The 20,801-nt window shown below is 54.3% G+C and overlaps 2 protein-coding genes across 10 annotated transcripts; one reads left to right on the top strand and one right to left on the bottom strand.

Annotated features, from left to right (window-relative positions):
* Positions 1-6,463: 6,463 nt before the first annotated feature.
* Positions 6,464-10,877, bottom strand: GNGT2 (G protein subunit gamma transducin 2). Of its 7 annotated transcripts, XM_082704868.1 has the most exons (6): positions 10,749-10,877; positions 10,328-10,459; positions 10,110-10,158; positions 9,237-9,326; positions 8,414-8,513; positions 6,464-8,041 (listed from the first exon to the last, which is right to left on the bottom strand). In XM_082704868.1, exons 5-6 carry the CDS (start codon positions 8,495-8,497, stop codon positions 7,916-7,918), a joined length of 210 nt encoding a protein of 69 aa, XP_082560994.1. In that variant the 5' UTR covers positions 8,498-8,513; positions 9,237-9,326; positions 10,110-10,158; positions 10,328-10,459; positions 10,749-10,877; the 3' UTR covers positions 6,464-7,915. The 7 variants fall into 7 exon arrangements, with proteins under 7 accessions (XP_082560994.1, XP_082560991.1, XP_082560992.1 ...); XM_082704865.1 differs by having other exon boundaries at positions 10,328-10,877; XM_082704866.1 differs by lacking the exon at positions 10,110-10,158 and having other exon boundaries at positions 10,328-10,450.
* A 70-nt stretch (positions 10,878-10,947) lies between these two features.
* ABI3 (ABI family member 3) lies at positions 10,948-20,674 on the top strand. 3 transcript variants are annotated; one of them, XM_082704788.1, is made up of 8 exons: positions 10,955-11,155; positions 15,780-15,947; positions 17,012-17,188; positions 18,527-18,612; positions 18,762-18,857; positions 19,056-19,210; positions 19,691-19,828; positions 20,143-20,674. In XM_082704788.1, exons 1-8 carry the CDS (start codon positions 11,039-11,041, stop codon positions 20,304-20,306), a joined length of 1,101 nt encoding a protein of 366 aa, XP_082560914.1. In that variant the 5' UTR covers positions 10,955-11,038; the 3' UTR covers positions 20,307-20,674. The 3 variants fall into 3 exon arrangements, with proteins under 3 accessions (XP_082560915.1, XP_082560914.1, XP_082560913.1); XM_082704787.1 differs by having other exon boundaries at positions 10,993-11,155; positions 20,172-20,674; XM_082704789.1 differs by lacking the exon at positions 17,012-17,188 and having other exon boundaries at positions 10,948-11,155.
* The last annotated feature ends 127 nt before the right edge of the window (positions 20,675-20,801 follow it).

Raw genomic sequence — 20,801 nt, 5'->3', positions numbered from 1 at the left:
ACCTGTGCTCAAGTTGCCAGAAATACATAAATCAGAGACTCGACTTCAGCCTTCAGGGTGCTTGAAATCTGGGCTGATAAAATGAGGACTAAAATAGGGTGTAGGGGCACCTGGGTGGCTCAGTGGGTTAAAGCCTCTGCCTTCAGCTCGGGTCGTGGTCTCGGGGTCCTGGGACCGAGCCCCACATCGGGCTCTCTGCTCGGCGGGGAGACTGCTTCCCCCACTCTCTCTGCCTGCCTACTTGTGATCTCTCTCTCTGTCAAATGAATGAATGAAATCTTAAAAAAAAAATTAAAAAAAAAAGTAGGGTGTACATGGTGGGTGTGTCCAAGAAGAAATAAATCTGTAGGTCTTGTCTGTTAATGGATTAATAATAATAAAATAAAGTAGGGTGTAAGACGAAAAGCAATAGGCGAGGGAGTACAGGGGACACATTAGGGACTCAGAAGACAGAGGGGCCAAGGGCATGTTAAGAAACCACTTCAGAGTTGCCTCCCCCACCTCCTCTTGTAACCCTCAGAGATCAGGGAGGAGGGCGGGGAGTAGGTGATCGGGGTGTTATTTTGAACCTCTCCTTGAACTCTGCTCCTCAGTAAGCATCCTGCCTCCTCCATCAGTCTGGAGCCTCTGCCTCCCTACACAGGACCAGATATGGAATATGGGGGGCCCCGAGCAAAGTGAGAATGTGGGGCTCCTGTTCAAAAATCATTAAGAATTTCAAGCAAAGTGGGCACCTGGGTGGCTCAGTGGTTAAGCCTCTGCCTTCAGCTCAGGTCATGATCTCCTGGTCCTGGGATTCAGCCCAGCATCACGCTCCCTGCTCAGCGGGGAGTCGGCTTCTTCCTCTCTCTCTGCCTCTCCCCACGACGCTCGTGCCCCATTCTCTCTCTCTCAAATGAATAAATAACATCTTTTTTAAAAAATTTAAGAATAAAATAAAATCTTATTTAAAAAAAAGAATAAATAAAATCTTTTTAAAAAGTTTCAAGGAAAGTGTTACACCAAGCGCGGGGCCCTTCTCAGTAGGAGGCCCTATGGGACAGCACAGGTTGAAAGCACCCATAAAACTGGTCTTGTTTCCAGGCCCCAAGCTCAGGTAGGGAATTGGGGTAGGGGCAGGCCAGGGGGGCTTGGACTGATTTTCCTAGAGGCACTGAGATCAGGGTTGGGTAATATCCTCTGCCTAAGTCACCAAGATGCTAAGCAGCCTATTCCCCTCCCCACCCCCAACTCCTCCAGGTTACAAGGATAACACCCGGAAGACGGGGTGGGGGAGGTGAGAGGTTGGGGGGGGTGGAGGGTTGGGGGTGCTGGGCTGCCTGATCCACTAAGAAGGATTTCTAGCTGTGGGCAGCTCCAAGTCCTAAGTGCTGAGCCCTGAATTAACCAGACAGCAGTTCCCTTCTTCCCCTCTTTTCCTTCTAAGGCCCAGGGATCCCACCCAGGGACTCTGGTGCATATGGAGCATGGACGGAAGGTGACAGAATTTAAAAACGATTCAGCTGTTTGTTTGTTTGTTGACCGGGAAATCAAGAGTCCTTTTCCTGACTTGGATCACTTTATGGCTCAGAATCATTAGAATTTCGATGGCCCGGTCTCTGCTTAGCCTCCTCACACCATGACCCTCCCTACTTGGTCCTGTCCATGGCCCATCCTTCTCTACTTAATCCTGAGTCACTGATGTTCTCCAAGCTCCATCGCTGACCTCTTCCCATGCTGCCCCACATTGTCATCCTCCTCGGACTCACCTCCTTCCGTATTACCAGCTGTCACCTCCAGTGGTTTTCAGCAGGGCCAAAGCGGAGGGAGGAGAAGCCAAGGGGAATCACCTAGAATCACCTGTTGAGAAGGGCCTTCTGATGAGTGACACCCCCATTCCTTCAGTCATCCCAGACAGAAACTTGAAGTCACGTGTGACATTTCCTTCCTATCCTGCCAACGTTCAAGCAATCTTTAAGCCCTGAAAATGTTACTTCTTTTTTTTTTTTTTAAAGATTTTATTTATTTGACAGACAGAGACCACAAGTAGGCAGAGAGGCAGGCAGAGAGAGAGAGAGAGAAAGAGGGAAGCAGGCTTCCTGCGGAGCAGAGAGCCCGATGCGGGGCTCGATCCCAGGACCCTGAGATCATGACCCGATGCGGGGCTCGATCCCAGGACCCTGAGATCATGACCCGAGCCGAAGGCAGCAGCCCAAACCACTGAGCCACCCAGGCGCCCCTGAAAATGTTACTTCTTAATTATCTCTCCAACTCATCACCTCCTCTCCATCCTGACTCCACTTCCCCAACTCAGGCCCTGATCACGTCTGAATGTCTGCATCCCAGTGATTCCCCTTTCTCTGGGAACTGCCCTTCTCGGGTGACCTAAAAGTCAGCAGGAAAGGGAATTCCTTCCTCTCTGATCCTGGGAAGCAATTCAGCTTCTGGTCAGATGATCAAGGTCTTAGAGGCCAACGGAAGAACTGGAAGAGACAAGGACATCTGGGGAGGGCTATGTGACTGGTCCCCTTAGGGTGAGTTCAGAGACTGAAAATATTCAAGTGTCATGAACAGGTTTACCAGAAGACTGCCCCTGCAGAAGAAGTTCTTTTTTTTTTTTTCCTTAAAGATTTTATTTATTTATTTGACAGACCAAGATCACAAGTAGGCAGAGAGGCAGGCAGAGAGAAAGAGTGGAGGAAGCAGGCTCCCTGCTGAGCAGAGAGCCCAATGCAGGGCTCGATGCGGGGCTCGATCCCAGGACCCTAGGATCATGACCTGAGCCGAAGGCAGAGGCTTTAACCCACCGAGCCACTCAGGTGTCCCAGCAGAAGTTCTTGATAAAACCTGGACAAGGTGAGCCCTGGGCTGACTGGCAGTCATGAAACAAAGCAACAGAGAGACAGAAACAGAGGTTCTGCAAGAGTGGAGCAGTCAAGACTTTCTTGACAGGTCGTCAGTGAGCCAGTGATGGTGATAACCCTGAGCCCCTCATGCAATCCAGACCTCAAGGACAACCAGCCAGTTCTCTGGTGGCAGGTCAATAGAGGGGACAGAGTCACTGGAGTAGGGACTTACTCAGGAATCAGATTTGTATTCCTTGTCATGTTTCTGTCAGTGCTACTGTCTATACTCATGAAATGTCTTCTAGGTGGCCATGGTGTCCTAGACGTACTAACTCCACATAGAAGCCCTTCCCTGGGGACACCTGGGAGGCTTAGTCAGTTGAGCGTCTTACTTTGGCTCAGGTCATGGGTCACGATCTCAGGGTCCTGGGATTGGGCCCTGTGTGGTGGTCCCTGCTGAGCATGGGGCTCCCCTCTGAGCATGGGACTCCCCACTCAGCTGGTCTCTCTGCCCCTCCCCCTTCTTGTTCTCTCTCAAATAAATAAAATCTTTTTTAAAAAAGATTTTATGTATTTTTTATTATTTAAATTTTTAAAAGATTTTATGTATTTATTATTTTTAAATTTAAAAATTTATTTTTAAAATAAATTTATTTTTTTAAATTTATTTTTCAATTTAATTTATTTATTTGACAGAGACAGAGATACAAGCAAGGGGAGTGGCAGGCAGAAGGAGAGGGAGAAGCAGGCTCCCTGCTGAGCAGGGAGCTTGGTGTGGGTCTCCATCCCAGGACCCTGAGATCATGACCTGAGCTGAAGGCAGATGCTTAACTGACTGATCCACCCAGGCGCCCAAACAAAATCTTTTTTTAAGAAAGAAGCCCTGGGGGGGCCTGGGTGGCTCAGTGGGTTAAAGCCTCTGCCTTCGGCTCAGGTCATGATCCCAGTGTCCTGGGATAGAGCCCTGCATTGTGCTCTCTGCTCAACGGGAAGCCTGCTTCCTCCTCTCTCTCTGCCTGCCTCTCTGCCTACTTGTGACCTCTGTCAAATAAACAAATAAAATCTTTATAAAATAAAAAATTTAAAAATTTAAAAAAATTAAAAAGAAGCCCTTCCCTGAAAAATAAGTAAGACATTAAGTGGAATGTAGGTCCTAGAACAGAACAATGACGCCTAGTGAAAACATCAGGGAAATCCAAGTTGCAGTCTGGACTTGAGTTCCTGGTATCAGCCCAATGTTAACTTCCTCGCCTTACTACAAGGATGTGGTTTTATGAAACATTAACGTTGGGGGAAGCTGGGTGAGGGGGGATATGGGAACCCCCTGTCCTAGCTTTGCAACTTCTCTGTAAATCTAAGACAAGGGGTCAATGCTGATGGGATTTGCTGACCTCACCATGAGTCCATCATCTGGGAGCCGCTGGCTTTGCAGGAGGAAGGACTGGCCAGGCCAAGCCCCAGTGGGGTGCGGACTAGGAAACACTTTGCAAAGATGAGGGGCTATTGTCCAAGTGAAGCTGCTGCCCGTGCTTCATAGCAAAACACGAACAACACATGGTGCTTCTCTTTGTCGGGTATGAACCCCCCGATCTCTGGGATAGGGGTGAGGTCGGGCGGCTTAGATGACACCTGGGACCTGCTCTCAGCATCATCCCTGGGGCCGCTGAATGGCTCCCTCGCAGGGCTGGGCACTCAGGGAGGGAATGCGGCCCCCTGAGGCCATGATACTTCCTTTGAGGCAGAAGCTCAGGTTGCCTTCAGCCGTTTGAGGCTCCTTCGGCACGAGTGAAACAGAAGAGGGGTTCAGGGTGTTGGGCTGATGACTCACTTTGAGGCTTAGGGGTCCTGTGACTGTTACCCACCTTGGGGTGGACGGAAAGGGTATTGGAGAAACCAACAGAACGCCCAGAGCATCTCTGGGTGCTGTGCACTGAGAAAAGGCAAGCAGAAGCTGTTCCTGTAAGCAGAGCCCCATCCAGGGTTCAGACCCCTCAGGAATAATGGTTAGAGTCCCCGCAGGGCCAAGGGGTCCCAACAGCGCAATACCACCTGGAGGGAGCAGAACAAGGACTGGGTGGGTGGGAGGAGGAAGAAAGCCACAGCCTCGTGACCTGTAGCCCACACCTGCTTTTCCTTTTTTTTTTTTTTTTTAAGATTTTTATTTATTTGTGAGAGAGAGAGAGAGTGCACGAGGACAAACAGGGGGAGCAGCAGTGGCAGTTCCTGGCTGGGCAAGGAGCCCCATGCAGAACTTGATCCCAGGATCCTGGGATCATGACCTGAGCTGCTAAGGCAGACGCTTAACCCGCTGAGCCATCCAGGCGTCCCCTGGTTTTCCTTTCTTACAGCTAGAGCCATATGGAATGTCTACCCATCCCTATTTTATTTTTCAAAAATTTTATTTATTTATTTATTTGACAGAGAGAGAGCACAAGCAGGGGGAGCAGCAGGCAGAGAGGGAGAGACAGACTCCGTGCTGAGCGGGGAGCCAATGAGGGCTTGATTTCAAGCCCCTGAGATCAGGACCTGACCTCTAAGCAGAAACTTAAGCGACTGAGCCACCCAGGTGCCCCACCCTTCAGTCTTAAAAAAAAAAAAAATAAGAATTACTGTATTTAAATCTTCTCTTTCTCATTTCTTTTCCCTCTCAAGTATAATGAGATTGGCTGAACCTATTTGAGGTTGCAGAAAGGTGAGTGGAGGGTCAGGATGGAATTTTTGGGAGGGAGTTGGGAAAGGAGCGGACACTTCCCCAGAGAGCCTGGATTCTGACCAGCGGCCCATGACCTCCCCAGCACGCCCAGGGCATGCCCTCGGGCGGGGGCCTGCTGAGCTGGGCAAGTTTGCGGCTCTAGGGGGGTCACTGTATTATGTTTAGTTTCACACACTTGCCATCTATCTAGTCATCTCCCAAGCCAGAAGCTCATCATCCCTGACGACTCCCCTCTCCCTCACCCATCACTCAGCGAGTTGTCAACATCTGAAAACTTCATTTCCCAAAGAACTCCTCACCCCACCTCCCCATCCAGACTTAAGACGGCCTCCCCCAAGCTAATGATCATCTCCTTAATTGTCTCTCTGCCTCCATTCTTTCTCCCTTCAATCTCCTCAAAAGCCAGTTTCCTTCCAGAACGCAAACATTGCCAACTGACTCTCAGCAGATGAAGGGGGATGACAGAAGACCCTTGTGCTTATCTCCAACTCCACCTTCTCTAGCAAGGATCTAGATCTGGCCCTCCAAAGATCTAGGTCTCTCCCTGGACAGTCCACTCTAACCTGGTTGGTGTTTGTATTCAAACCCTGGTTCCTACGTCTTTCCCTTCTCCTCTCTATACCTCTGTTGATATGACCACTTCAACCAGATTTACCACACATCCATTTACAACTTCAGTGTTTAGGATTCGGCTCTGGATATCACCTCCTTCTAGAGGCTTTTACTGGTTCTCTCTCCCAGGATGCAACTCACCCATCTGGTCGGTCACCTTCCTCTCCACCACCCGCCCCCCACCGCCGCTGCCCCGTCTTTGCCCTGAAAGCATTGTATCATGTGAGTCCTTCTGACTTGGTTTTTGAATGTAGGTGAGGTTTGGTGGGCTGAGGTCCAGAGCCAATGACCAAGAAAGAACTCTTGAGACGTCTTTGGTGCAAAATGGTGGTTTTATTAAAGCACGGGGACAGGGCCCGTGGGCAGAAAGAGCTGCTGGCCCAGGGTTGTGAGGGGTGGCGGGTTATATACTTGGGAGCTGGGGGTAACGAGAAAACAAGGTTTTCAAAAGAATTTTTGTGTGCTAGAAAGGACCTACAAGATATGGGAGGCCTTGCCATTGTTAGGTAAATATTGTTTTTCCCTCTAGGAAAGCAATGACAGTAAGACAGTTGGAGTTTCCTTCTGGAAGTTAGGTTTTTGGTAAGAATGCTCCCCTACCACCCTCCCAGCCCCCCCACCCCCCGTAAATTGCTGACACTTGTAAACCAAGGGAGACTCCTATCTTGCAGGGCTGTGATCTCTAAGAAGGTAACTATTTGTTTTTCCTTTCCTTTGCTTTAGGGCGGAGGGATTGTCACACAGATCCCACCTGGGGGAGGGGCGACCGGGGTTACGGGGTGTCAGCTTATGCCCTGTTCTCGGCTTGCCTTCTGTGGTTCCATAAGACTATAATCTCCTTGCTGACAAGGCCCAGGAATCCGTGTCCTCCTTAGCCAGGAGCCAGCCTCCCTCCTGCTCATCAAATCCTGTCCCTTGGCTGCTTCATGCCTGTCACTGCGGGTGGAGAACACAGTTCTTAACTGAGTTCACGGGGGTCCTTTAAGGCTTCGCGCACCTCCCTCTTGGGCCTCCGTGTGCCCCATTCCTCCCCACGGCCCACTGGCCTGCAACAGTTCCCTCGGATCTTGCCCATGGCCCTGGGTGTCTGTCTGCCGTGTGGCTCACGCCACTGGTGGTCCTTTCTGCACAGAAGCGCTTACTGACCTCACTGCCAACTCTGTTCCCGCTGTGTCAGCGCTGCTACTCTGTCCTCCCCAGTGCCCAGCACGGAACAGACACCCCACAACATTAAATAGAGCGTGACCTCATGACGTCACAAACTCTTTTTGTCCTCAGCCCTCTGGGGCGATCTAAGTGACTAGGAGGAGGACCACAGGGTCAGACATAAGATGGGGAAGAAGGGCCTCCCCCACTCGGGCCCTCCACGCAAACGGCTATGAATAGGAATGCTGGTTCCTAGGAAGAGAGTGGAGGGAAAGACTGGGAGGGCCATAGGGAGGGGTCAACGTCTCTAAGGATGCTGTCTGGGGTCCCAGGGCGTGGCGGGCTCTTCGGACCCCACCATGGAATGTGCCACGGCTGCTGAGCCAGAGCAGCGGTCATCAGGGGCCTCCAAGGGGAGCCCACAGTGACCCAGGGGTGGTGGTGGAGAGCTAAGGGCAGGAGTGGGGAACGGCTCCCCAGTGCACGGGCTGGGGGTCTCCTCCTGCTGTGGCCGAGAGAGGGTGGAGAGTGTCCCCCCGCCCCTGGAGCCCTGGGTTCCTGGGGAAGAGTGGGGTTGAGGAGGGGCAGACGGTCGGGGTTGGGGGGGCCTCCAGAGCCCTCAGCTTAGGGTGCAGCCGCCTTTCTCCTTGAAGGGATTCTTGTCCTCAGGGATGCCTTTGAGGAGAGGGTCGTTTCCTGCTTCAGCCTCCACGTAATCCTTGATTTCCTTTCCCGTCTTGGAAATCTGTGAGAAAACAAAGGTGCCAGCCCTAGTTCATCTGTGGGCATCCACGATTGGCTCGGTGCAAGAAAACAGGTCCTGGACTGGGTGGGGACGGAGGCTGGAGAGGAGAGAGAGAGGCAGGCGGTGGGTGGGGGGTGAGGTCTCACCTCCGAGGGGCGCTGAGCTGGGCACGCTGTGGGGCTCCCTCCTGGCACCCCCCGCGGGGCTCAACCCCAGCCTCCCTCTGCGGCCTCCCCTGGCCCAGAGGCAAATCTCCCTCTCCTGCCGCTTGTGCTGCTCTCTCCAGTGGCCTCCCTCCACCTTGGGGTCCCAGCTCTGTGAGGACCCGGATGTGATGGAGAACAGGGGCAGGGAAGGGAAGAGGGGGCTCACCGGGCTCCTTGGGTTCTTGACTTCCTTCCTCAGCTGTTCTACCTCCATCTTCAGGAGCTCCTTCTCGCTGAGCTCCTGGGCCATCCTGCTCCAGAGAGACCTGCTTCCGGAAAGGATCCCGCAGCTGGGATGGCAAATGCCCTGGGCTCCCCCGGGCTCCCTCCTGCACGCTCCACACCTCAGCTTCCACCCACTTCCCTGCGCAGCCCCTCACTTCACACCACCATGAGACCCGGCTCTGGAGGAGAGGACGCCCCCCAGTCTGATGGGGGAGGCACAGACTCTGCCCTCAGAGTAGTCTCTGTCTAGGGATGAAACAGGAATCAGTGTGGAGAAGAAAGAGAAAAGAAGTCTCTTTCAGTGAATAAGATTCGGGAAGCCAGGTTATTGTTCCACATAATGGCACAGGTAGAAGTTTTCAGGAAACAGCAGATCCTGTCAAGGGAGAGTGTACCCTAGTGGATAAGAGAAAGGCTCTGGAGCCGTCAGATTCCACTTCTGATCCTGGTTCTGGCCCCTTCCAAGCTGTGAGGCTTAGGCAAGTCACTCAGCCTCCTTGAATCTTAGTGTCTCTGTCTGTAAAATGGGTATAATAACAGTACCTACTTTGTGTGATTTTGTGAGTCCTAAGAAAATAATGCATATAAAATACTTTAACCCTCTGTATGGCACATAATGAATAAGAATAATATTATTTTTATTGTTACAGTTACTGATATCATCATCATCATGAGGACAAGGTTATCAGGAAGGTCTGCCGGCTGCCCGATTTTAATAATTCTGAGACTAAATCCCAACCCAGTGCAACTTCAGCCCCTCTCACCTGCCAAGAAAGAGTTTGCACTTCAAGTCACTGGTCCCCGACTCAGGCAAGATGATGTCTGAGCTTCCCAGCTCCTCAGCTTCTCAAAGTCTTCAGATAAAGCAGATGGTTTAAAAGCCAAAATCTCTGATGCCTAAGCTGATCATGGGCTCAAGGTTCTAAGCCCATCCGCTGGCCTGAGCCTCCAAGTCCTCACTGCCACTGGAGCAGAAACCCTGCCCCCTATACCTGCCTTGCTCCTTTCGAGACCCCTCTGGCTTCTAACCAGTTCTCACCCTCAACCTGACACGCTCCCCTTCCCGTGCCTTGTCTCCCAAGCCCTCCCCTCTGCTACCTCTGAGCCTGCGCTGAGGCTGTTCTCTGTGAAGCAAGTCCTAGACCAGCTCCTAACTTCCCTCACCCAAGAAGCCCTGGTGTCTCCCACTAGAACCCCGTGATTACACCTTCCAAGCTTCTCCTAGTTCAATCTTTATTCAATAAAAATGGACCCCTCACTTCGGATGCTGGGCCTGTCAGCCCTTGGGGCCATGGCCACCTCCAATGGCTGTGTCCATTCTTCTTGGCGTCAATGCCTCCTTCTGAGCCTTGCCTTCACCAACCACCTAACACAGGGCCCATATCCTCATATCTCTCTCCGTCTCCTTCCAGAATCACCCACGGGCTAATAGACACTGAGCTCCTGCTCAGGCTGACAGCTGCCCCATGGCAAGGGGACCCTCCCGAGAAGCAGATGCCTAAGAGATCAATACGGTTGGTAAGGGATCCTCTTTTTGTCCTGTCTCTAGGTTCACAGGAGGGGCTCCGGAAGAGGCTGGGAGGAGGCCTGGAGCCCACCCTGACTCCCCCACTCCAGGGTCCAAATCCCATTCACACCTGGAAGCGCTAAGAATTGAAGAGCCTGGAGGGTCCTAGTCCAGCTGTCCTGTAAAGGCAGGATGGGAGAGCTCAGACCTCTAGAGGCCAGCTTGGTGCTCTGTCCGCTGTTGTTTCCTAAGACCAGCCAGTTAACCTGGAACTTGAACCTGGTGCTTCTCAAAGCCAATTCCTTCCTGTTGTCCAATCCGAAACCCCCGCGCTCTGGCTGGGCTTACCTCCATCAGGACAGAGCATGCGCACCGGGGCTTCTCCACGCACAGCCCCTCGGAGGTTTGCTAACGCTTCTCAGGGGACCTCTGGATGTGTCTTCCTGGTGTCTGAGCCGATTCCTCTTGCTGCTGCATTGGCTGGTTTCCATTGTTGCTGGGCCACCCTCCAGTCCCCAGCGCCCCTGGTCTCCATATCCTATCCACCCTCCACTCCCCTGGCCTTTGGTGACTCATCCCTGAGCTTCCCAAGGAAGCCCCCACCCTCTGCCCTTTCCTCCCCTTCCATGAGTGGAAAATCCACCTCCCCCTCCCATCCCAAGCAGGCCAGCCCCCTTCCTCCTGTCTCCCAACCCTTCCCCCGCCCCCGGCCCCCGCCCCACCAAACAGTTTCCTCTCCAGGCCCAGGGAGCAATCACAGCGCCCCGACCTTGGCTTCCTCTGCTGGGAAGGGGTTGGGGGGCCGGGTCCCCAGAGGGGCCCCTGGTTTCCCCCTTCCTCTGGGCAGGGGGCAGAGAGGCGCGGGCCCAGGGAGCGGAGACTGACTTCCTCTTGTCCCGGAATGAGCCTGCCTGCCCTTTGCAAGCAGGTTTGGGTCTCTCACGGAGAGGAAACCAAAAGCAGTGGGGTGGGGTGGGGGGAGGCCAAGCGACCAATCAAGAGCAGGGTGAGGCACAAAACCGGCGGGCTCCCTGGGGAGGCAGCCAGAGGCAGGGGGCCATGGCGGAGCTGCAGCAGCTACAGGAGTTCGAGATCCCTACGGGCCGGGAGGCCCTGCGGGGCAACCACAGCTCCCTGCTGCGGGTCGCAGACTACTGCGTGGACAACTATGTGCAGGTAGGCCACGGGCCCCCGCCGTGATACCCTGGCCCCTTGGGAGCCCACCTCCCAGGCAGGACCTGGGAGCCATCCTGACAGGTGCTCATTCTGGGCCCGCCTGGGAAATCCTTCACCCCAGGACTTGGCTTCATTCCGGTCCCCCCAGACTTCGGCCGACCCCATGCTACCGAGCCCCATCATGCCCCTTCCCTCTCCCAGAGCCTCAGAGACGCCTAGGCACGCAGCGCTGTTCCATCCTGTTAGAGGGCCTCACACTACTTGCATCTCCTTCCTGGGTCCCGCTCGGGTGCAGAGACCCCGGATTTGTCTTATACAAATGCTGGCCTCATCATTCCATTTGCAGGCTGACTGGAGGTGAGACTTGCGAACTTCCCACACAATGTCACAAACTGGAGAGGGACCAGGGAGAGAATTGTTTCCCTGACCTTTGCGCGACAGGGGAGAGACATCGGACAAGGCTGGGTCTGGCACAGAGGCAGGGGGATGGACTACATGATTGCTGAGAGCAGCCCACCAGCAAAAGATGGCAACCATGGCGTTTTAGAACCGTCTTCTAATTTTTTTTTTTTTTTAAGGTTTTATTTGTTTGAGGGAGAGAAAGTGCCAGTGAGCGCAAGCGGGAGGGAGGGGCAGGGGGAGAGGGAGAAGCAGACTCCCCACTGAGCAGGGAGCCCCATGAGGACTCCATCCAGGAACCTGGGATTGGGGAGCCTGGGATTGGGACTGTGACACTGGCTGAAGGCAGATGCTCAACCGAAAGAGCCACCCAGGAGCCCAGAACAGTCTCCTAAGTTGTATAGCTGTTCTAGGACCATGAACACGATTTCTGGAACAAGGAAAGAGGGGAAAGGGAAACTTAGCAATGATTGAGTACCTCTGTTTTTTCATTAATTCTCATAAGCGCCTTATGAGGACAAGTATTATTATTCCTCGTTCATAGATGAAGAACTCGAAGCGCGGGGAGGCCAGATGACTCGTCCAAGGTCACACGGCTTAGCCGTGGCAGAGCTGCTGCTGACTTCTTCTTTTTTTTTTTTTAATGCTGGCTAAGTCAGCCATTCTAGATTTTTTTTGGTAAGATTATTTATTTATTTATTTATTTATTTATTTATTTATTTGACACAGAGAGAGAGATCACAAGTAGGCAGAGAGATAGGGGGAAGCAGGCCCCCTGCTGAGCAGAGAGCCCAATACAGGGCTTGACCCCAGGACCATGAGATCATAACCTGAGCCTAAGGCAGAGGCTTAACCCACTGAGGCACCCAGGCGCCCCAGCCTGCTGACTTCTGGAGCTAGGCTCTCTCCTCTCCACCTTTCTCCTTCCCTGACATGCCTTAGGACTTAAGGACAGTTTCTTTGCACTGGCATGCCCAGGGACCTCCTGCCTCAGTAAGAGCATTGAAAAAAATAATTAAAGTAGCAAGTGCTTCTGGGAAAATGACAGATCAAAGAAAGTCAGTGATGATACCAGTGAGAATGTTCTGCCCCCTTCCTTTGGGCAGGCATGTTGCCCAGATGGCCTCTTGTAGTGTTCCCCCGAGTCCTGAGAGGGGAGAACCACTCCCACTCCACAGCCAGGGAGCTGAAGTTCACCCAGACCCACTCCCTTTCCCAACGTCTCTGAGCTGGTGGTGGAATTGGGATTCGAACCCAGAACTCTGACTCTGGAGCCCAGCCCCAAACCTCTAGTTAAATAACTGCTGTTCGTGTAGATGTTGAGTGACCCGCTCATGGATGAGATGGACCTGGCTCGTAAGCCTGCCAGGTTCTCAGGGCGCTGCAAAGCAGGCTTCTCCTATGGACAAGGAGAGAAGCGGTTCTGTGCACGCAGGATTTGGGGTCCCAAAGACCTGAGTCCAGTTGCCAACTCGGCCTCCTAGCAACTACAGGACCCATGGCAAGGAGGGTCGCCTCACCTCTGATGCTTACACCTTCTCAGGGGGGTCACGTGGGTTAAACTCGAGAAGGTGTTAAAGCACTTAACCCAGTGCCTGTCCCTTAGGAGGGGCGGGAGGATGCATGGAAACTATTACCGTTACTGCCATCATCATCATCACCATCATCATCTTTTGTCGGAAGGATGAAAGGCACATAGAGATAATGAAAGTCAGTTCTAGCGAGGCGAAGCAGCCCTTGGAAAAACACGCAGGTCAGAGTGCCCGGGCTCTTGCTTCCTTCATGTGGAACGCTAACTAATTGACCTTAGTTACCTTTCCCGGCCTCTCTTAGGATCCCCGTCTGGGGAGCAAATGCCTACAAAGGGTTTGGATGACTTCTCAGCACCACCCTTAAACAAGGCCTGGTTCCCACGCCCTCCGTCTCTCCCCCACCCCCTCCTTCCACCCCAACCAGGTGTCAGGAAACCCATGGGGAATGGGGGAGGGCAGGCTGGGGTTCACAGAGTTCACAGTCAGAGTCCATTGAGTTTACAGACAAGGTAATTTGCATGGCAAATAAGCAGGGAGCCATGACAATGGATCTCACACCTTTGTACCTCCATACCTACCCCGGGCCAAGCCCCAAACCAGGGGTCAGTAGGTACCCACCGGCTCCAGCCTCCTGTAGCTGGGCCCAAGCAGACAAGCAGACATTCTCCTGTCTGGGCTGACAGCTCCACATGGCAGGCCAAACAAGGGACAGTGATGGTGAGGTGAGCTGGGAAATCTGGGTGCAGACCAAAGGAGGAGTGAGTGGTCTCTAGCCTGTTCTGGGCCTTCGTGTCCTCGCCTACTAAAGAAAGATCTTGAGCTAGAACAAGACATGCTCTCCTTTCTGGTTTAAACATCCTGGGTTGATTTCTTTGCCTTTTCAAGGCTCTTGGTTACATATGCTGATGAGATGTAAATCACATGCAAATGAGCATCCAGGTGTTGGAGCAGGAAGGCAAGGAAGGGCTGCCCAGAAGGTTCTGGGCCTGCCCTTTGACTCCAGCCTGGCTCAGGCTCCTTCGGAGGCACCCTGCCCTGAGAGGTTCCAGGTCTGCTCTCTGTAGGATAGGTCTTGGGGAGAACCCAGGGGCCTTTCGCAAGGAGAACATGTGGTGCAGCCCTGCCTGTCCATGTGTGGGACTGGCCCAGACTTGCCCTGGACTCACCCCTATACCCCCTAGAGAAGGCTATAGGCTAAATGGCAGCACCTCCATAATCCGACCTGAGATGAGGAAGCTGCCTGGGGAACCGAATGACCAGAGGAGCTTTGCTCTAGCCCCATGGTTTCAACTGGAACTGAAAAAACAAAAACCAAAACACACAAAAAAACTTCTTCTGTCTTCAGCCATTCCCTGCCCACCCTTCCACCGCTGACTGCCACTGTGACTCTGGCCAGCATCTGGCACAGTGCCTGGTGTACAGTAAGGAGAGGCCCAGCAAGTGTGTGGGTTCATATTCAATTAATTAATTAACTCACAAATGCATATTTATTAAATATTGTCTGTGTTTTGGGTACTCTTTCAGAGTAGGATACAGGGTAAGATAGGTTCTCTGCCCTCCCAGTGCTAATGTGTTAGTCTGTGGGGAGAAATAGATAATTTCCAATAGGTAGTGCTAAGTTCTATGAGGAAAAGAGAACAGGGTAAACATGGTAGAGAGTCAATACAGAAGTAGACTAGGAGAATCTTAGGGTGGTGATGAAATGTGTCTCTGAGGAACTGAGACTTAATAATAAGGTTTCTAGAAAGAAGTACGGCAAGTGCAAAGGTCCTGAGGCAGAAACAATCTTAGCTTGATCTGACAACAGGAATCTAATGGCCACAGTGCCTGGAGGGGAATGAGAGGGAGTGGTAGAGGAGAGCCAGCCCTGTGGAGCCCTATACAGGTCATGGCTAGAAGTCTGGATTATATTCTCAGTGTATTGGGAAGCTACTGGAAGGAATGAATGAAGTGACTCTTCTCTGGGCCTCAATTTCCTAATCTGGTAAAATGGACTAGACCATTGGTTCCTAAACACTGCTCTGCAGACTGGAGAAAGGAGCACAAGAGTCCTCTGGGGGGCTTTTAAAGGCATGGATTCATTGACCTCACTCCTGAGGGGATTGTGGTTAGAGGGGGGATAGGGAGGATAGGGGGGCTGCCATCGATTGGTTGGTTTTTAAGTTTGAAAGTACGCTTTCCGGGGCACCTGGGTGGCTCAGTGGGTTAAACCTCTGCCTTCGGCTCAGGTCATGATCTCAGGGTCCTGGGATCGAGCCCCGCATTGGGCTCTCTGCTCAGCGGGGAGCCTGCTTCCTCCTCTCTCTCTGCCTGCCTCTCTGCCTACATGTAATCTGTCTGTCAAATAAATAAACAAAATCTTAAAAAAAAAAAAAAAAAAGAAAGTACACTTTCCTCTTTCCTTTCTACTATTCACCCTCTATTCCCAAAGGTCTGCTGGAGGTAGTGGGGTCAATCTGCAGCTTGAGTCTTGGAGGAGGGAGATCTTTCCCTCCCCTGGTACCCCCATTCCTCAGGGTAACAGATTTGCCCTCCTAATGTTCCCAGGTCCCTCTCAGGGAAACCATGTCAAACATCTGGAGTTAGCGCTTTCTCCCAGTTCAGCCCCTACGCTCTCCCTCTCCCATCCTTCCCACCCAGCCAGCGATCTAGTGAGCCGGACTGGCCTCCCACCAGAGCTGTGTGTATTTCAGGCCACAGACAAGCGGAAAGCGCTGGAAGAGACCATGGCCTTTACCACCCAGGCACTGGCCAGTGTGGCCTACCAAGTCGGCAGTCTGGCGGGACACACTCTGCGGATGCTGGACCTGCAGGCGGCCTCGCTGCGACAGGTGGAAGCCCGTGTGAACACGCTGGGCCAGGTGAAGGCTGGAAGAGGGCTTCTTGCCCTGGCCACCCATCCTTCAGCTCTGCTCGGTCGTGTTCTCGGGCAAAAAGTTCTTTCCTACCTTCCTCCAAATGCTTGCACTTCCCAAGGGTTTTGAGCCTCCTTATCTCAGTGGTATGTCCCTGTGCTGAGCCCTGCTGCCCTACCAGACTAGGAACTCCTGGAAGGCAGTCCTTTTCCTTTCTGACTTCCATCTGAATTCTATCCTGCCTGATACAGTAGAATTTAACAACCGCGGAGGCTGCTGGAACAGGAAAGAGGCAAATGGATCTTGTTCCCCGCTAAACACAGGCAGTGACTTAATCAGTGTCCTCATCCCAGAGCGTATGTGTGTGTGTGTGTGTGTGTGTGTGTGTGTGCCTGGCAAGGTCATCTTCAGCCCTGAAGGCACTGCACCATGCCCCCCACCCCCCCTCACTCCCCACCCATCTAGAGAGCACACACACCCTCGTCCTTCCTTCCTGGATCCTTGGCTGAGGACTTGCCCCATCAACCACGTGCACCCGTCCCCAACCCAAGGGCCTGGCCCGCACATCCCTGGCGTGTTCACTGTGGGCAGGGCCTTTTCCTCTCGACCCAGCAGACCGGAGTTCCACCCTCTCCGGGTTGCGAGTCTCCCCACGTGACATTCCAAGAGATGGTGAATTCACAGCTTTGTCCCGGCCAGAGAGACAGGCTCTCTGGCCACCAGGCTCTGCCACCCTCCACGTTATCCACCTCCGCTTCAGAGCCAACCCAGTGCAGCCCCGGCAGCCCCAGGGAGCTGTGTTTTCTCTTTTCCTCTGGTTCCTGCTCAGCTAATAATAACCCTCATTCTCTTCCACGAGGAAGTTGCTCCAGAGTGGCCCCATCCTCCCCTGGCAATTCTTTTCCCAAACGCCAAGTGACCCCGGGGACAGCATTTACTCTTTCTCTGGACCTCACAGCCTCCCCTGGCCCCTAATCTCCCATCCCAAAGTCTCTATCCTCTTCCTCTGGTCAGAGGAAGGGCGCGGTACAGAGCCTGGCCCACTGTTGCCTCAAACCCTGTCGTGGCAGATGGTGAACATGCACATGGAGAAGGTGGCCCGAAGGGAGATCGGCACCTTGGCCACGGTCCAGCGGCTGCCCCCTGGCCAGAAGATCATTGCCCCCGACAGCCTCCCACCCCTCACGCCCTACTACAGGAGACCCCTCAACTTTGGCTGCCTGGATGATATTGGCCATGGGATCAAGGTAGGGAGAGGGGCCCTCCTCCTTCCCACAATCCACCGTTGTCTCCTTTTCAAGGCTCCTTTCACCCCAGGTCCCCAGTTCTCTTCCCCATCTACATCCCTGTGTGTCCCAACCTGCCGCCCTCATCTTTCCTGACTCCCCGGAAGCCATCACCCTAAGCGGACCCCAACTCTCCAAGCCTCCCTCCTTGAAGGTCCTTCCTGACCCCTCCCCCCTCCACAGCCTTGACCATGTCCTCGGGTGATCTGCTGAGGGTGCATCTGAGCAGCCCCTTCCGTGGGGGCTGGGTGCATGTGAAGGGGAAGAGGGGGAGGAGGAGTGTCAGGGTGTGCATGAGAATGGCTCCCCAGCCGCAGAAGGGCAACTTCCTCTGTCTGGAGGTTTGAGGTCACCGCACTCAGCGCTCACCCCCAGCTGCTTGCTGTTGTGTGGGAACAGATGGGGGTGCAGCCACTCAAAGGGGGCCTGGTGAGGACAGGGGAGCAAGACACTGCCATTTCCTTCTCCCTGAGAGGTGGGAGAGGACACTCCCCCAGCCCCATTTCCTCAGTTCCCCCTTGCCAACTTTCCAGATTAGATTAAAGCTCCCCTGGGTCTAACTGATCCCTGGAAGCCCTTCCTGTCCGGCAACATCCATCCCCTCCTTCAGGCACCAGTAAGTTCTCATTCCCCAGCTTCTATTCTTTATGACTCTACTGGGGTCCCTCTTGTCTTGTGCCCAGGGGAGGTTAGCGGAGGACAGCATTCCCCATGTGCCCCATGCTGGGGGCACCCCACCAGACGCGCTCCCTTGCCTGTGGGCTTGGCCTGGCCATTTGCGCATTTGGAAAGCTCTGGCCCTCTCTGTCCAGAGCTGGTTCTGCAGGCCCATCAAAATGGCAGGTGGGGAAAAAAAATAAATGGCAGGTGGGCTCTTTCTAAGTGTGATGGTCCTCTCCCCCATCCCCCCACCTCCTCAGCCCCGCGTTGGGGTTGGGGTCTATCAGAATTAGAGATCACCAGGCTGGCCATGGAGATGTTTTGGGGGCGAGGTGCGGCTGCTAGGCGGTGCAGAGGAAGTGGCCTTCAGACCGTGTCTGCTTCAGGTTTCCGCAGCGCCTGCGGCTGGGGGATCAGAGGCTGGGGCGGCAGCCAGAGCAGGAGACTGTGGGGTGGGGGGGGTGGGAGAGGGGGCTGGGGAGTGGAAGTGGGAACTTGCTGTCCCTGCTCTCTTCCTCCCAGTTCTCCGCTGCCCCTCCCGCCCCTCCCTTGCTTCCTTTGTGGGACCACGGGGGCTACCCGGGGGAGCGGGGTAGGGGGGAGTCATAGACGTCAGCCTAGTCCCCTCCTCCGCCGCAGGATCTGACCACGCAGCTGTCCCGGACAGGGACCCTCTCGCGAAAGAGCATCAAGGCGCCTGCCACGCCGGCCTCCGCCACCCTGGGGTGAGACCTCGGGATCCTGAAACTTTCCTCCCCCCACTCTCAACGCAGAGAAGCCAAACTTCCTCCTCCCCGCACCTGACCCCTGCTCTACGAAGCCTTCTTTCCCCCAAATGACGACACCCCACGCCTTTCTTCCCCTCCCTCCTCAGGAGGCCACCCCGGATCCCCGAGCCCGTGCTGCTCCCCGTGGTGCCCGAGGGCAAACTCTCCGCAGCCTCCTCTGCCTCTTCCCTGGCCTCGGCAGGGTGAGCCCCAAGAGTCCAAGTTGGGGGGGTGGGTAATGAGGGGGCCTCCTGCCAGTTGTCAGGGTGACTGCTAGGGTAGGGAGAACTCTCATCACAGGCCTGGGGCGCACGACTGAGGGGGCGGGGCCAGTGGGGGGGATGCTGAGTTAGGGAAGGTGTCCCCCAACCTAGCCGAGTCCCGCTTTCTCTGGTCTTCAGCAGCGGCGAAGGCGTCGGTGGGGTCTCCACGACCAAGGGGCAGGCAGCACCCCCACCCCCACCTCTCCCCAGCCCCCCGGCCCCACCCCCTCCACCGGCCTCCGAGGTCTTCCTGCCGCCCCCTCTGCTGGAGGAAGTGTCCCTGCCCCTGCCGGGTAAGGAGCTCCGCCCTCTCTTGGCTCTATCGCTGGGTCTTTTCTCACCTCCCTCGCCCTCCTGTCGGTCCGCCTCGTCCCAGGTAGGGGGTAACCGGAGAGGAAGGGGCCAAAGTGGACTAACAACTTAGCGCCTGCTTTCTGCCAGGTTCTGTGTTCAAGCTTCTCATCCATTTTCGCACTTGAACTTTAACAACCCTAAGAGGATCTTCACACACTGATTTAACAGCCAGAATTAGAGGCTGGCAAGGAGGGTCACCCAGCTAAGTGGCAGTGCCTCAATAGCCCACATTGCTCAACATTTGTGTGTTTGCTGAGAAGTTCTAGAAGCATCGTGGTAGAGGTCAGGATGGGCCAGGGCTGGAGAAAGATTACAGAAAATCGGTAGATGCCAGAGCCCGGACTGAACAGCAGTTTCCGGGGGGCCATTGGAGGGGGTCCCCTGTGCCACATCTGCAGGCTCTCCCTTTTCCCTCCCAGCACCAGAGTTGCCTCCACCCCTGGATCTGCCCCCTCCTCCACCCCCGGATCTAGATGAAATGGGGCTGCCACTTCTGCCCCCACCAGACTTCGGCCCTGAAGAGCCTAGCTGGGTTCCTGCTTCCTACCTGGAGAAAGGTACCTGACTCCTGGGACTAGGAATGCCCCCGCTCCCCACCCCGCTTCTACTCTAGAACCTGCAAAGGTATGAACCTGTTACACACACACCTATTTTCTGATGAACTGATCAAATATTCATCCAGGAGTGGTGAATCAAGCTGGAAAGACAGGCAGCTGACCTGGCAGAGTATTACTAAACCCAGCTGGGGAGGGGGTCCTAAGAGCTTTGGAGCCCCACTCCCTGCAGCCGGGATTCCCCTTAGATGTTTCCCGGCATCCCCATGGTAGGGTGGGAGGCACATCTCATGGAAACCCTTCCTCCCATCCCGCAGTGGTGACACTGTACCCATACACCCGCCAGAAGGACAACGAGCTCTCCTTCACTGAGGGGACCATCATCTGCATCACACGCCGCTACTCCGATGGCTGGTGTGAGGGCGTCAGCTCGGAGGGGACTGGATTCTTCCCAGGGAACTACGTGCAGCCCAGCTGCTGACAGCCTGCGGCTCTCTGAGCTCCCGACCCAGGCACAGCCTTCATCGAGCCTCTCGAGCTCCAGTACAAAGCCAGTTCCGTGGTCAAGGCTGGACTAGGTGTGCCCACCTCTTGGCCTGGGAGCTGGGTCTGTCCCTTCCCCTCATTTTGGTGGGAAGGGGGCTCTGGGGAGAGGATGTACCCAAAGGCCTGCTGTGGACGGGAAAGAACTGGAAGCCAAAGAGTTTGGTGATCTTGTCCACAGAGGATCCCCCCTCTCCAGTCCATGCAGGATCGGGTCTCCAGGTGCAAATGTCCACTTCGAATAAAACTCTGATGACCTCCTTGGTGATTGCCCTGCAGGGCTAGGGGGCCAGAGAGAGAGTGAAAGGCTCCTGCTTATTATTGACCCTCTCTGCTCTGCCCAGAGCAGCTGTCTCTCCCCATCATTTTGGTCCTAAGTGCCCCCTGCACTAGACCCCTGACGCTGGGCAACGACCAAGTGCAACCTGTACTT

Source organism: Mustela nivalis (genome assembly GCF_964662115.1).
Source record: "Mustela nivalis genome assembly, chromosome: 17".
Classification (NCBI taxonomy): Eukaryota; Metazoa; Chordata; class Mammalia; order Carnivora; family Mustelidae; genus Mustela; species Mustela nivalis.
The sequence above is the reverse complement of the archived record's forward strand: the minus strand, read 5'-3'. Positions and strand labels throughout refer to the sequence as shown.

Bases quoted from the DNA above. Each gene is read 5' to 3' on its own strand.
- GNGT2 (XM_082704865.1), bottom strand. From the start codon at position 8,497: ATGGCCCAGGAGCTCAGCGAGAAGGAGCTCCTGAAGATGGAGGTAGAA. The intron at 8,042-8,413 runs GTGAGCCCCCTC...GTTTTCTCACAG, and splicing joins TCAAGAACCCAAGGAGCCCG to ATTTCCAAGACGGGAAAGGA.
- ABI3 (XM_082704788.1), top strand. From the start codon at position 11,039: ATGGCGGAGCTGCAGCAGCTACAGGAGTTCGAGATCCCTACGGGCCGG. The intron at 17,189-18,526 runs GTAGGGAGAGGG...CCTCCGCCGCAG, and splicing joins ATATTGGCCATGGGATCAAG to GATCTGACCACGCAGCTGTC. The intron at 19,211-19,690 runs GTAAGGAGCTCC...TTTCCCTCCCAG, and splicing joins AGTGTCCCTGCCCCTGCCGG to CACCAGAGTTGCCTCCACCC.